This window comes from Lepidothrix coronata, unplaced genomic scaffold (genome assembly GCF_001604755.1).
Source record: "Lepidothrix coronata isolate B3197 unplaced genomic scaffold, Lepidothrix_coronata-1.0 Scaffold119, whole genome shotgun sequence".
In the NCBI taxonomy this organism is placed as follows: Eukaryota; Metazoa; Chordata; class Aves; order Passeriformes; family Pipridae; genus Lepidothrix; species Lepidothrix coronata.
The window spans coordinates 2,508,201-2,523,428 of NW_016690299.1; the positions used below are offsets into that span (position 1 = coordinate 2,508,201).

At 56.7% G+C, this 15,228-nt stretch overlaps 1 protein-coding gene across 1 annotated transcript in view; it reads left to right on the plus strand.

The window, feature by feature from the left end:
- The first annotated feature begins 646 nt into the window (after positions 1-646).
- The window catches only part of FRMD6 (FERM domain containing 6), a 19,461-nt gene continuing 4,879 nt past the window's right edge, over positions 647-15,228 (plus strand). The window contains 8 exon segments of the mRNA XM_017825529.1: positions 647-726; positions 2,331-2,449; positions 9,257-9,442; positions 10,559-10,649; positions 10,856-10,935; positions 11,601-11,677; positions 13,215-13,401; positions 14,519-14,692. Of these exon segments, the coding sequence (XP_017681018.1) occupies positions 9,344-9,442; positions 10,559-10,649; positions 10,856-10,935; positions 11,601-11,677; positions 13,215-13,401; positions 14,519-14,692 (708 nt within the window). The 5' untranslated portion in view covers positions 647-726; positions 2,331-2,449; positions 9,257-9,343.

Sequence of the window (15,228 nt, forward strand, 5' to 3'; positions counted from 1 at the left end):
CAGTCAACAATTCCTTCCCCATATCCCACCTAACCCTCCCCTCTGGCAGTGGGAAGCCATTCCCCTTGTCCTGTCACTCCAGGCCCTTGTCCAAAGTCCCTCTCCAGCTCTCCTGGAGCCCCTTTAGGCACTGGAAGGATCTCTCAGGTCTCCCTGGAGCCTTCTCTTCTCCAATCTGAACCCCCCCAGCTCTCCCAGCCTGTCTCCAGAGCAGAGGTGCTCCAGCCCTGGGAGCACTTTCCTGACCCTCCCTTGGACCCCGTCCCCGCAGGAGGATGCCCAGCTCCTCTCCTAAGCACCTCCGAGTGGGTTTACCCTCTGTCGAGTCTTGGATCCCCCTCCCTGCTCAATTCTCCCAAGGACAGTTCCCGTGTTCCCTGCCGGGGGATGCTCAGGCTCTTTCCGGAGCCTGTTCGTGAATCCCCCTCAGGAACACGGGACCGGGGTGAGGGGTGCCCGACTTCCCACGCCTCCCCCGGGGCCAACACTTCGGGTGCCCTCCCCGGGCCACCCCGTCCCCTTCTTGTTCCCCCGCTGTCCCGGGGACCGCGCCGGGGCGGGAGGCGGTGCCGGTGCCGCTCGGGGCGGTGCGGGGCGGCCCGGGAAGGGGCGGGGGCGGTGGCATGGGCTGGGCTGGGCTGGGCTGGGCTCGGCACGGCTCGGCTCGGCTCGGCACGGCGGGGTTCGACAGGGCTCGGCAAGGCAGCGCGGTCCCCGGAGCCGCAGGTAGGTGCGTGCCCGGCGCCCCGCACCGCGCTCCCGGCTCGGCTCATCCCGGCGCGGCTCCGTTCCGTTTGGCTCGGCTTGGCTTGGCTCGGCTCGGCTCGGCTGGGCTCGGCTGGGCTCTGCTCAGCCCGGCTGGGCTCCGCTCAGCCCGGCTCGGCTCCGCTCGGCCCGGCTCGCCCCCGCGGGTGGGCCCGGCACGGCCGCTTGTTGCGCTCGGGGGTGAGTTGGAGCCGGAGCGGAGCGAGCGGCCCCGGCTGCAGGAATGCGAGTCATTTCCTCCGCCCGCCCGCGGGAGCTGCGGCCGAGCGGGGCCGGGCTGCCCCGCCAGACCCCCCCACGGACCCCCACGGACCCCCACGGCCCCGCCACGGCCACGCCGGACCCGCTCCGGTGCAGGGTGCGCTCCAGGGACGCGCTAGCCCGCGGGACCCCTCGCCCATGGCTCACACTTGCCCACGGGTCCCCTGGTCTGTGGGACCCCTCACCTCTGCGTCTTACATGTCCACGGGTCCCCTTGTCCCTGGGTCACACTCGCCCACGGGTCTCACTCACCCACGCGTCCCCTCGTGCCTGGGTCACACTCACCCACGGGTCTTACTCACCCGTGGGACCCTTTTCCCCTGGGTCACGCTCGCCCACGGGTCCTCTCGTCTTTGGGACCCCTTTGCTCATGGATCACTCTCCCCCACGGGTCCCCTTGCCCGTGGGTCACAGTTGCCCACGGGTCCCCTCATCCCTGGGTCACACAATAACCCACAGGACCCCTCGCCCATGACACCCCTTGCTCGTGGGTCACACTCGCCCACAGGTCCCTCTGCCCACGGGTCAGTTGCCCACGGGTCCCCTCATTCCTGGTTCACAGTCACCCACGGGTCCCCTTGTCCCTGGGTGACACCCACCCAAACATCCCCTTGCCCATGGCACGCCTCACCCCCTGGATCACACTCACCCACCCATCCCTTCACCCACGGGCACCCTCACCCGTGGTTCCCATCATCTCTTGGCTCCCTTACCTGTGCTCCTCTCTCTCATCCATGGATCCTGCTGTTTCTGGGTCACAGGCACCCGTGGGACCCCGTTGTCCGTGGGTGCCCCTCACCCCGTGGGGGTGCTGGGGGTGCCAGCTGGTGGTTCCTGGTAGTGTCACTGATGGTCTTCTCCGTGTTTCTCACCGGGGATGTGAATCCCTGCCATGTTCTGGAAGCGGTGGGGATAAATCCATGCCGCTCCTAAATCAGGCTTTATCTGACACCGTGCCCTCGTGGCAGCAGGGAAACCAGGGCTGAGGTTTCCCAGGCTGGAGCTGAGGTTTCCCAGGACCATACTTGGTGTTCCCGTGTCCTTTGACTCACATGTGGGAGTCAGGCACGTCCTGGCCCCTCCATGCCCCCCACCTCCCCGCCACCTTCACTGTCATCTCCCATTCCTGAATCCCCCCTTTTCTGCCCATGTCCAATGCTTTTCTGGCCATGAGGATGTTTTTTCCCCTAAGCCAAACTCTGCTTTTCCAGAGATAATTTTCCAGAGGTGCCTCAGCATGGCACTGATGGAGCTTTGCTGCTCTCCCTAATTCCGGGCTGGTTTGTGTTGGTGTTTTTCCACAGGGCTCGCTCACCCTCTCTGATTCTTGGATAGAGCTGGGATTAATTTGAGCTCTCTTGCTTGAAGGCGATGTTCCGTTTAAAATTCCCAGTCCCGAAGGCGTGTTGGGGTTTGGTTGTAGGTACTGGATTTTTACTATCGTTTTTTAAGGGAGTTTCTTTTTTTAAACTGGGTTTATTCAGGCTCTTTAAACCCCGAGTCTGTAAGCAATTATTCCATTACATGAAAGTCAGGACGCTGAGAAAGATTAATTCAGACCAGATGTAAAAATAAATGGGAATTTGAAATTAAGATGATGTCAGTTCCCTCCTGCTAAAAAAAAAACCCGGCAGCCTTTGGACTCCAGATGGAGTATACAAACCATGGCGCTGGTTAAAATATCTGCCTGCTCCTTAATTGAGTTTTAGGCTGCTTTTTTTTTTCCTCCTTGACTGAAAAGTGGGCTGAGGTTATTTTTCCCGAAGAGATTTTCCCCATTGCTGCTGGGGCAGGGAAGTTGATGGAGGCTGTGGAGTGGCTGAGGAGCTTTCCCAGCTGGAAAACTGGAGAGCGGTGCTGCTGGGGGAAGATAAATCCCCCTCTGCCTGCTCCAGGATTAAAAAAATAAGGAACTTGGTTTGGCTTTGTTTTGCTGGATTTGGAGCGGGAGGCAAGGACGCCACGGAGGGCAGTGGGGGCTCCGGATAGTCCAGGCTTGGGTTTGTGTGTTTTGGCATAAAATGGAGCTGGTTTTTGGGCTCTGGACTGTCTGCAGAGCACTTCACATCCTCCCTCTATTTTTACTCTCCCTGCGCACCGAGCAGCGCACGTTCCCCAGAGTGGGAATGGGTTTGGGCTCTGATCCCATGTTGAGGAGTGTGCCTGGGAGCAGGATCCTGGGAAGGGTTTGCCCGGGGTCAGAGCGTCTTGGGGGTGTGTTATTATATAAAATAACATGAATATTCGTAATTGCATATTATGAATATTAATAACCACACAACACTATTAATTCAATTATATCGTTAATTATACTTAAAATATCGTTCTAATTCCTAAATGGGGAGGTCCATGGTTTGGAGAATCAGGGCTGTGCTTTCTGTGGCGCAGGGATTCGGGATGGTGACTCTGGCCCTTAGGGCTGCTTTGTGGTCCAGGGATCCCGCAGCCAAATCCCAAGGGATTTATGGCAGCTGCTGCTGGTGTGGGCTGCAGCCTGCCCACGGAGAGGGGAGCAAAGGCAATTCTTCACATCCATGTGCATCCTTCAGTGTGATGCCTGTGGTCCTGAGAGAGGGATCGGACTCTGGGAGGTTTGGGCTTGTTGACACTGGGGGATGGTTCATAAAGCTCCTGGGAATGCTGGGGGACAGGAGCTGGAGTCGGCTGGGAGAGCTGGGCTGTCCTGAGCACGACCCTCTCCAACCCAGTCTTGATATTGTTCTAATCCCAACGGCTCAGGCAAAGTTTTCCGGAAGGAAATACGATGGAAGGGGCTGGTTCTATAGCAGGAGAGGGAAGAGGAAAAGCAGGCGCCGTCCCTCCCTCGCTGGAGCCTTTGCCAGGAGAAATCCATCTCCGTGTCCATCCTTGGCGGAGGCTGGGACGCTTTATTTATATTATAGTGCTCCAAAGTAAGGCAATGAAGAGGCCTGGGATGGCTCTTCCTCGGGTTGAATGGAAAATCTGCACTTCCAGGCTGGATTCGGCTCCGTGCACAACAGAAGAATGAGCAGGGGAGCAGTTTCCTGAGCTGCCGTGGCTTGGCCTGTGTTTTCCTACGGAATGTGATGTCCCATGGGGCTTGTCCCCAGCAGGACAGGGCAGAGGGGCCATTATCCCATTTTTGGGATGATGCACATGGCTCAGCCATCCCCGGGTGTCCCAAGCACCCGCTCTGCCCGTTGCTGTTGTCCTGTTGCAACAGGCAAAGGAGAGGAGGAGGAGGAGGAAGAGGAGGAAGAGGAGGAGTGTTGCAGAGGTGGAGACAGGCGAGCTCCTGGGGGAACCTTCCCTGGAGAGGCTTTTTGGATACCCCCAGCACTCAGGGGTATCTGCTGGGGCTGGTGGGGGCTGGCCCCCGGCTGCCCAGGCTGAGTTTCCAGCATCCAAATAGCTTTTGTGGCGGATGAAGTAATGGAATATTTATAACCGAGTCCTTTTTCCCAGTGAAGGTCTCTTTCATCTGCCTCCCTTCATTAGGAGGAAACTGTTGAGTTCATGAAGAATTGGAGACGATTTTAATTACGGGGCAACCGCAAGCAGGAATTAATCTGGCTTTTGGGTTTGGAGAAGCTGCATTAAGTGACGGCCTTGAAACTTGTAATAACAGCTCTGCACATACCTGAGCCCTATGATGTGGGGTGAGACCCACTCCAAACGCTTAAAAACCAGAAATTCCTGCCCCGTGAATTCACCTTCCCATCTCCCTCTGCGCTCTGGGCAGCCTCTGGCTGCGGGATGGCCCGTGCCTACGTGTGGGTCCTGTGCTGGATCCCTTCCCTCGCCCCTGTTGTGGTTCGGGAGGGCTGGAACAAAAGCCCGGGGGTGGGTTGGAATCATGGAATTGTGGAGCGGTTTAGGTTGGGAAAGGCCTCTAAGATCGCGTCCAGCCATTCCCCCAGCACTGCCAAGCCCACCACTAATCCATGTTCCCAAGTGCCACGTCCCCACATGGCTTTTAAATCCCTCCAGGGATGGAGATATCTGACAGGGCAGCTGTCAGGGGCAAATTTTTAAAAAAAAAAATGGATATTTTGGCAAGGAGGGGGTGAATTTGCGTGATGGGAAATGGGCTGGATCTGCCTGGAGGCTGCAGATCATGGCTGGGTTGAGCGGGGGGGCACTGTGATGTCCGGTGGGTGCCACAGGGGTACAAACCTGACCCAAACCCATCAGGATAGAGACCTGTCTGCTTCTTTTGAATGTATGGAGTGGGAAAAAAATGCTGCCCATGCATCAAGCCTCTCTTCTCATCCACGGAATCTGCGCGCTCGGAGCAAAACCCCACCTCAGCCGGCAAGTTCAAGCGACGTTAAACCCCCGGCCTGGAATTGCATCCAAATTTGTATTTCCAATGAGAGCCTGTCACGCTGCTCCAGCACCTCCATCTGAACCAAGCCCAGCCTCTCCCTGCCCTCAGTGTTTGCAGGATCCCGGGATGAATAAATCCCTCGCCGAGTCAGCAGCGCCGGCCCCGGCTGCTTTTCCAAGCAGGTTCATGGCGTGATGTTTTCTTTACAGCAGAGCTTTGTGGCAGGATTTATCCCATGGCATCAGTACGAGGGAGGGAGACAGTATTCCAGCAGCCTGGGCTGGAAAACACGGCGGATCGAGGAATTTTCTCTGGAGTTACAAGGGATTTTCAGTGTGTTCCTGTGGAGTTTTAGTGGTCTTTTCCCTATAGCATGGAAAACGTGGCTGGAAGAGCCGAATCTCCTGGAACTGCAGAGGCTGATCCATGCCCAAGTCCTCATTCCCAAGTGTTTTTTCAGCTGGCTTTGCTCTCTGGATGGAAAACCCTTTGGAAAGCTGCCTGGGGTGGAGGTTCCCACTTGGATTGTGGGATGACCTGTGTCACCCCCTCCGCTGCGTGGCAATCCAGGGGGACTCTCCCTGCAATCCAGGATCTTTCCAGCTTGGAGCCAGGAAGGTTGGACTGGATCTTTAAAGGTCTCTTCCAAGCCAAACCATTCCATGGTTCTCTGTTTGTTCCTCATATCGACGCTTCCGCCGGAGCAGGAACGACTCCAAGGGCAGCGGCGCGGGGTCCCAGGGAATCAAAGCTGACATTGTCGGAATGAGCAACAGATGCTTGGAAAGAATTTGCCAGCGTCTGGCCGAGGCTGCTGGAGGCACAGCACCCTGGAAAGGGCTTTGTGTGCCCTCTTGCTAAATCTGTGCAGCTCCAAGTGCTGGCAGAGCCCCCGGGGAAGCTCCTGGAACTGAGGGGGTTCTCCACAGGGACCATCCCTGTGTGGTCAGCTGATGGAATGTTCTCATTCAGCAGCAGGAACTGGGGTGTTTTCTAAAGAAATACCGAAATGTATGGTTTGGGTTTTTTTCCTCCCATATCTGTGTTCTGCTGTCGGCAGCTTGTGGGGTTTCATCCCTGATGCTCTGGGAACAATCCAGGCTGCAGGAGGAGGGGAAAATACAGTGACTGGGGATGAACAGCCCTGGGATGCCAGAGAGTGACAGGACAAGGGGGAATGGCTTCCCACTGCCAGAGGGCAGGGTTAGATGGGATATTGGGAAGAAATTCCTGGCTGTGAGGGTGGGGAGGCCCTGGCACAGGTTGCCCAGAGAAGCTGTGGCTGCCCCTGGATCCCTGGAAGTGTTCCAGGTTGGGTTGGATGGGGCTTGGAGCAACCTGGTCTAGTGGAAGGTGTCCCTGCCCATGGCATGGGGTTGGAACTGGATGGTCTTTAAGATCCCGTCCAACCCAAACCATTCCATGATTCTAAGAGCACCGTGGTGCCATGGGGAAGCTCTGGGTGGGGGCCGATGCCTGGCAGAGAATCCCAGTGATGGATTCACCAGTAACTCAGGAGTGGCTGTAGTTCTGAGCCGGCTGTAGCCCACAGAGCTGCCATGGGAAGATGCTCTCATGAATCCATTGGGGCTGCAGGATATCTTTGGATGGGAGCAGGGCACAGAGGGTGCCGGAGGGTGCCCTGGGATGCAGCTGCTTTGCCAGGGATGTGGCTCCTCCCCTCACAACTCGTGCAAGTCACGTCACGCCCGGCCCCGCGTTGGGGCACAGGAGCTGCCGGGCACAGGGCCGGGAGAGGATGTTTGCCAAATACCTTCAGCCCCGTTTCGTTCACTCCTGGGGCTTTTAATGAACCTTGAAAGCAAGCCGGGTGCTGTTTGCTCCGGTCGGGATCAGTCGTGTCTGGGCACGGCCGGGATGCTCAGCCACGGTGCACAAACACGAGCACAGATGCAACACGTGGCCACGACGTACAGGGGCAAGGCACAGCCTCAATGCATGGCCACAAGGCATGGATACTATGGATAGGGGACGTGCACGGCCACGATACACAGCTGTGGTGCGTGGATGCAACGCGTGGATGTCGGGATGCACCACCACGATGCGTGGATGCAATTCACGGCCACAACACACTGCCACGACGCCTGGATGCAGTGCATGGCCACAATTCACAGCCACGGTGCTCGGATGCAGCACATAGATGTCAGAATGCGCAGATACAATTCATAGGTGCCACGCTGCACCGCTGCAATGCAGGGATGCAATGCAAGGCCACGACATGCAGATGCAACGCACAGGTGCAATGCGTGGCTGCAGTGCACAGCCCTGATGCAGGGCCACAGCACATCATCACGATGCAGGGATGCAATGCATGGCCACGATGCACATCTGTGACGCACAGATGCAATGCATGGATGCCACAAAACACGCATGCAACGCACGGGTGCGGCGCGTAGAATCCGTGATGCAGCACCACGATGCGTGGATGCAGCGCATGGATGCAACGTGTAGGTGAAGTGCATGGCCATGATGCACAGATGGATACAACTCATGGATCCCATTATGCATGGATGCAATACACACCCGGGGTTCACAGCCAAGATGCACAGATGCAGCGCATGTGGCCATGATGTTTGGAGGCAATGCACATTCACGCTGCACGTCACCATGCATGGATGCAGTCCATAGGTGCCATGCCACGGCCGTGATGCACAACTGTGACACACGGATGCAGTGCATGGATGCCACGACGCATGGCCATAATTCATGGATGCTACAATGCATGGATGCTACAATGCATGGATGCAGCGCGTGGCCGTGATACCACCGTCTGTGGTATGTGGATGCAATGCACGGATGCCATGATGCACCACCACAATGCACAGGTGCCAAAATGTAGATGCAATTCACGACCACAGTGCATGGGTGCAATGCATGGATGCCACGACGCACCACCACAATGCATGGATGCGGTGCATGGAATGAGATGCATGTTTGGGATACAGGGATGCAGTGCACAGAATCCATAATACACGGACACAGTGCTGGACGAGGCCTCGGTGGTGCAGACCCAAAGTGCCGTGGCGGTGAGATAGAGCATCACCTCCGGGTTTCCCAACTTCTGCAAAACCCCAGGAACCACCACCACCAAAAAAAAAGGCACCTCGGGGCACTTTTTCCCTGCTGCACAAACATGCAAGTTCCAGGCTTTCGGAAGCCAAAGGCATTTCCATCTAGACCAAAGCAAATATTTGGTGACAAAGGGAGACACTCTGCTGTCCTGGTGCCAGCGTAAATCTGGGGGTTAGGAAAAGGCTGAACTAGTTCAGAGTTTAAAGGTCCTTCCTCGTGGTGTCACGTGGGAATTTGTGTTCCCGTGGGTGGTTGGTTGTGGGGTAAAAGGTGCTTAAGGAATATTCACCCTTGGGAATGAGGGTTGCATGGGGTCAGTGTCAGGATGGATTCAGCAGCTCTGAATGGCAATTCCCGTCTGCAAATCGCTGTTAGTGCTTGGATGGTTTTATTTAACCCCAGTAAAGAGTTGGAACTGGAAGGGATGTGGGGGTCCTGTTATGGGACCATCTCCTTGCCTTTCTGCAGCTGGCAGGGAAAGCTCCCACGTCCCACACCGCTCCGTGCTGGCACAGCTGGGTTGTTCCCAGCAGATAAACTTTTATTTGCTTTAAATATGCCAGGAAAACCTTTCCTGAGGTTTTTCTGAACCCGAGCCTGGGGAACAGAACTGCTGGCTCAGTTTTTTTCGGGCTGGGCCGCAATCCTGCCCTGACCGCGGCGCCGGGCTTGGGGTGGGGGGAGGTGGCTGTGCTGGGGTGTGCTCAGGGGTTTTGGGGGACACCCTTCTTCTGGGGCGAGGGAGAGGATGTGCTGATGGGTGGGAAGGGGTGTGTGGAGCTGGGGGTGCCACGCACAGGGCTCAGCCCCCGCTCTGTCCCGCAGGGATGGCGCCCGCGGGGACCGAGGCCGCCCCGGCCCGCCGGTGAGGTGCCCCCCACCAGCCCCCCCGAGCCCCGAGCCCCGAGCACGATGAGCAAACTGACCTTCCACAACAACAGAGTCATGCAGGACCGACGCAGCGTTTGCATCTTCCTCCCCAACGACGACTCCCTCAACATCATCATCAACGTAAGGCGGCGCGGGGGATGGCGGGGTGGGGTGTGGGCCTGGGGGACCCCCTGAGCACTGACATTTTCATGGCACCCGGGGGCTTGCAACCATTTGCACACTTTGGTTTTGCCGATGGATTCGATCCCGAGCCTGCCTGCTCTCGCCCTGCCGGAGAAATGCACAGGAGTTATTCCCCCTAAGGCTGCGGCAGCGTTTTACGCTCTCCTGCCTCTTCTTGACTCGATGTTCCGCTGGCAGCAGCGTGTTTGTCGGCGGGTGACCTGCTGCTTGGCATCCCACGGGGTGGCACAAGCCCCCTCCCTCAAGCCCTCGCTCCACAACCCACCCTGGATGGCAGTTCAGCCTCCCAGGGAATAAACAGGAGGGGGTTTGGCTCTGGTTTGGATGCAGCTTGGAATGCGAATTTCCCCCCACTTTTAATTTATTTTTTTTTTTTAATTCACCACCGCCCGGTGTTTCTTTTGATGCAGGAAAATTTTGAAATTGCTTTCAGGACTTAAAGGGAGCTCATAAAAAAGATGGAGAGCGACTTTGTACACGGTCAGGTCGTGTTAGGATAAGGGGGAATGGTTTTAAACTAAAAGAGGAGGGATTTAGATTAGGTGAGAGGAAGAAATTCTTGGCTGTGAGGGTGGTGAGGCCCTGGCACAGGTTGCCCAGAGAAGCTGTGGCTGCCCCTGGATCCCTGGAAGTGTTCCAGGCCAGGTTGGACAGGGCTTGGAGCAACCTGGGCTAGTGGAAGGTGTCCCTGCCCGTGAGAGGGGGTGGGACTGGATGATCTTTAAGGTCCCTTCCAACCCAAACCATTCTGGGATTCTATGATTCTATGAATGTTCTGTTTTCTGCCCCCAAAACCATCTCCCCAGTGCAGGGCTCCTCCACCACCCACTGCTCTCAAGCTGCCCCATGGTCCCTGGCAGAGCTCTGCTCTGCTCGAAGCACCCCAGGCTTTTGCAGACTTCCATAATGACCCCATGGAAAACTGAACCCCACAGCCCAGCCTGTCACCCCTCCATCCTTCTCGGGATTCTGGTGAGGGGTTCAGTGGTGCCTGCCTGGCTCAGGTGGGCACAGGTGCAGCCAGGACCACTCACGGGGTGTTTCTTTCTGCAGGTGAAGATTTTGTGCCACGAGTTACTGGTGCAGGTGTGTGACCTCCTGAGGCTGAAGGACTGTCACCTCTTCGGGCTCAGCGTCATCCAGAGTAAGTCAGGGGCTCGTGCCGTGGGTTTGGTGGTCCAGCCTGATGCCATCGTTGCTCAGCAAGAAGTGACGCCACCAGGTTGGGGGTGCATCCAAATTAAGCCTTTTGGTGGCCTCGTTAGGTGATGAGGAGGGTGGGGTCGGGGCAGGGCTTGGCGGGATGCAGGACACACGTGGGGATGCTGATGCCACCTCTGTCCCACGCAGACAATGAGCACGTGTACATGGACATGGCCCAGAAACTCTACAAGTACTGCCCCAAGGAGTGGAAGAAGGAGGCCAGCAAGGTCAGCGGTGAGGTCTTGCATGGAGAGCTGACGGCAGTAAGGCCACCTCTGTCCCCGTCGCAGGTCACTTCCAGGACCCGGGAATGCAGCCGAGGGGTGTGTGGGGGGGGCACTTAGCCAGTGTGGGAGATGGGGGGGTGGATGTGCAAAATGAATGAAAACAGGGTGGTGGTTGATGGTTGGCACTCCAAGTGCCATTTTTTGCCTTCCTTCCTTCAGCAGAATTTTTAAGGACCCTCCTTCCGATTTCTAAAATCGATTTGTTTTTGTTTTTTTTCTCTCTCCCCAAAGCACCTTTTCATTATTTCAGTGCCACATGCCAAGGGGTCGGTGTCAAGGCTCCAGCGCTGGCACTGAGATGGGGACCAGTGGATAATGGACTGGGAGAGGGATAGCAGCAGTGGTGGGGGGATGCAGACCCCCTGGGGGTCTGAAACCCAGCCACCTGCTTCTTTAAACCCAAATCCCCTTTGAGTTCCAGCGGACTGGGGGGGAAAAATGGGTGTCAGAATCTTAATTGAGGAAAAAGATGCCACCAGAGTGAACCCACCCATGTGGGGCAGGGGTTGGCCATGAAGGACATGACCCCCCAGAGAGCTGAGGTGAGGGACTGGGGCACAATGCCGGGGTTTCCACAGGAACCCTGAAAATCTCCTCCATTCCAGGGGATCGACCAGTTTGGCCCCCCGATGATCATCCACTTCCGAGTGCAGTACTATGTGGAGAACGGGAGGCTGATCAGGTAGGGTGCACTCCCCTGTCCCTGCTCACCCGGGCACCTGCTGGGGTGGGTGTGCAGCCTCGGGATGCTGTGGAATTCTGCTGGCATCCCAAAAGCTGAAGCTGTTTGTGCGTGGGTGCTGAGTGGCTTCTCCTGCCACACAGGGGCAGGTGGGGACATGGGGACACTGCTCCCAGCCAGCCATGCAAAGCCTTTCAGGGGAGCTGGGGACATCATGTTTAGGGATTTACTGGAGTTTAACCCTGATTTTAACTCACCTTCGTGCCTGTGGCCGGGTGGGAGCTTCAGGTCCTGTTTGAGGGGCAAAGTGATTTTCAGGGTTTTGGGGACACAGTGGCATCTGCATCCCCGTGGGGATACTTTTGGGAGGGATATTCCAGCTGGCTGCAGTGCAGATTTACACTGCTGAATGGGAAAAGTGAGCAAACGACTCAGCAGTCAGCCCTGCTCACTTCCTAAGAGATTCCCAGTGGGAAGAAGGTGCTGGAGTGGTCTCCCACCCTGTGGTCTCAGCTGTGGGCTACCCAACTGTACCCCCTAACTCTGCTGCACCTCCTACCCCTGCTGTACCCCCTAATCCTGCTGTACCCCCTAATCCTGCTGTATCCCCTAACCCTGCAGCACCTCCTACCCCTGATGTGCTGTATCCCTAATCCTGCTGCACCCCCTAACCCTGCTGTACCCCCTAACTCTGCTGTACCCCCTAATCCTGCTGTATTCCCAACCCTGCTGTACCTCTTAATCCTGCTGTACCCCCAACCCTGCAGCACCACCTAATCCTCCTCTATCTCCTAGCCCTGCTGTACTCACTAACCCTGCTGTACTCCCTAACTCTGCTGTATCCCCTAATCCTGCTGTATACCCTAACCCTGCTGTACCCCATAATCCTGATGTGCCCACTAATCCAGCTGTACCTCCTAGCCCTGCTGTACCCCCTAACCCTGCTGTACTCCCTAATCCTGTTGTACCCCCTAATCCAGCTGCACCTCCTCACCCTCCTGTACCCTCTAACCCTGCAGCACCTCCTAACCCTGCTGCACCCCCTAGCCCTACTGTAGCCCCTAATCCTGCTGTATCTCCTAACCGTACTGCACCTCCTAATCCTGCAGTACCCCCTAACCCTGCTGTACCCCCTAACCCTGCTATACCCCCTAACTCTGCTGTACCTGCTAAGCCTGCAGCACCTCTTAACCCTGCTGTACCCCCTAACCCTGCTACACCTCCTAATCCTGCAGTGCCCCCTAACCCTGCTATACCCCCTAACCCTCCTGTACCCTCTAAGCCTGCAGCACCTCCTAACCCTGCTGTACCCCCTAACCCTGCTACATCCCCTAATCCTGCTGTACCTCCTAACCCCGCTACATCCCCTAATCCTGCTGTACCCCCTAACCCGGGGGAGACGACTCTGAGAGATTGAAACCTACAGGTGCCCAAAGGTGACATTTTTGGGGGAGCAGGCACAGTCCATGTGACAGTGATGAAACTGGCTTCTCTCCCCTCTGCTCCTCCCTCCTCCCTCTCTCCTCTGCCCCCGCAGTGACCGGACTGCACGTTACTACTACTACTGGCACCTGCGGAAGCAGGTGCTGCATTCCCAGTGTGTCCTGCGGGAAGAGGCCTATTTCCTCCTCACTGCCTTCGCCCTCCAAGCCGACCTGGGAGACTTCAAGCGCAACAAGCACTACGGGAAGTACTTTGAGCCCGAAGCCTATTTCCCCGCCTGGGTGAGTGTTCCGTGGTGTGGTCCCTGCTCTGAGCTTGAGGGAGCCCCCGGGAAGCGGCTCAGAGGGTTCCCAGGCGGCCGCCGTTCCGGCTGCATCCCTGTCTCTGGCTTAATCCGGGTTATTAATAACCTGGGACAACTGCAGGGCTGGAAATAGCTGTGGGAAGGGAGGGCCGGGGTTGGTGTGGGGCTGGAGCAGCTCCTGCACTGGGGGGGATTGCCCTGTGTGCTGCTGGGATGCTCACAGGGCATTCCCTGTGTGGCAGAGATTCCCTGTGTGCCATGTGCCAGCACGGCATCGCCCCACCACCATCAGGTGTAGCCCCTCCAGCCTTGCAGTCCTTTGGGAACTGGTTTCGCAGAACCATAGAATCACAGAATGGTTTGGGTTGGAAAGGACCTTCAAGACCACCTTATTTCACCCCCTGCCATAGGCAGGGACACCTTCCACTACCCCAGGTTGCTCCAAGCCCCATCCAACCTGACCTGGAGCACTTTCAGGGATCCAGAGGCAGCCACAGCTTGTCTGGGCATCCTGTGCCAGGGCCTCACCTCCTTCACAGCCAAGAATTCCCTCCCAATATCCCATCTAACCCTGCCCTCTGGCAGTGGGAAGCCATTCCCTCTTGTCCTGTCCCTCCAGGCCCTTGTCCCAAGTCCCTCTCCAGCTCTGTCGGAGCCCCTTTAGGTGCTCAAAAGCCTCTCTGGAGTCTTCTTTTCTCCTTTCCAACCTCCTTCTTGTTTTTTTTTCCAAAATTTGCTGGCTTCTCTTTTTCTCACACATGTCACTGAGGAGTGATGGCCCTGGGTCCGTGTCCCCATTCACACAGGGAGTCTGAGCATGGCTCTCCTGGCCCAGCACAGGTGTCACCAGTGGTGTGAGCTCCGTGGGCTGGGCACAGGGAGCACACATGCACTTCCCAGTGGGAAATCCTGCTGGTGAGAAGCTGTTGGCCGCTGTATCTATTTTGTTTTTTCCTGCAGGTCTCTATAACAAATCATATTGCTCCCATTTCCCCTTTTCCCCTGAAATCACCGCTGCCCAGGAGCACTGGGGCGGAATCGGGCCCTGAGCGAGCAGGGAGCAGCTGGACAAACTTCTCCTCTCCTCCAAACAGGTGGTTGCAAAGAGGGGCAAGGACTACATCCTGAAGCACGTCCCCAACATGCACAAAGACCAGTTTGCCCTGACGGCCTCTGAAGCCCATCTCAAGTACATCAAGGAGGCCGTCCGGCTCGACGACGTGCCCGTGCACTACTACAGGTTGTACAAGGTGAGCCCCACCCAGGAGGTTTTGAGGTTTCTGGGATCTTGTTTTTGGCGATCCCCTCTCCAAGAAATGTGTCACAGAATCACAGGATACGCTGAGTTGGAAGGGACCCACAAGGATCACTGAGTGCAGCCCTTAGTCCTGCACAGGACCATCCCCAAGGGTCATATGCTGGGTCTTTCTCCTGGGAACAAAGCAGTTTGTTTGCTGGGAGATGGTGCTTCACAGGCCTTTTTGTAGCATCCTGAAGTTAAAAAGGAGAAGCTTTTGGGAGAGCACAGGATGCTGTGATAGAATCCTGGACTGGTTTGGGTTGGAAAGGACTTGAGAGCTCATCTCGTTCTACCCCCTGCAAGGGGCAGGGACACCTTCCACTAGCCCAGGTTGCTCCAAGCCCTGCCCAACCTGGCCTGAAACACTTCCAGGGATCCAGGGGCAGCCACAGCTTCTCTGGGCAACCTGTGCCAGGGCCTTCCCACCCTCACAGTATGATTATATTATTAATTTGGCATATTAATCATATAATGGTGACTGGGATGACTACGGGAAGATCTCTG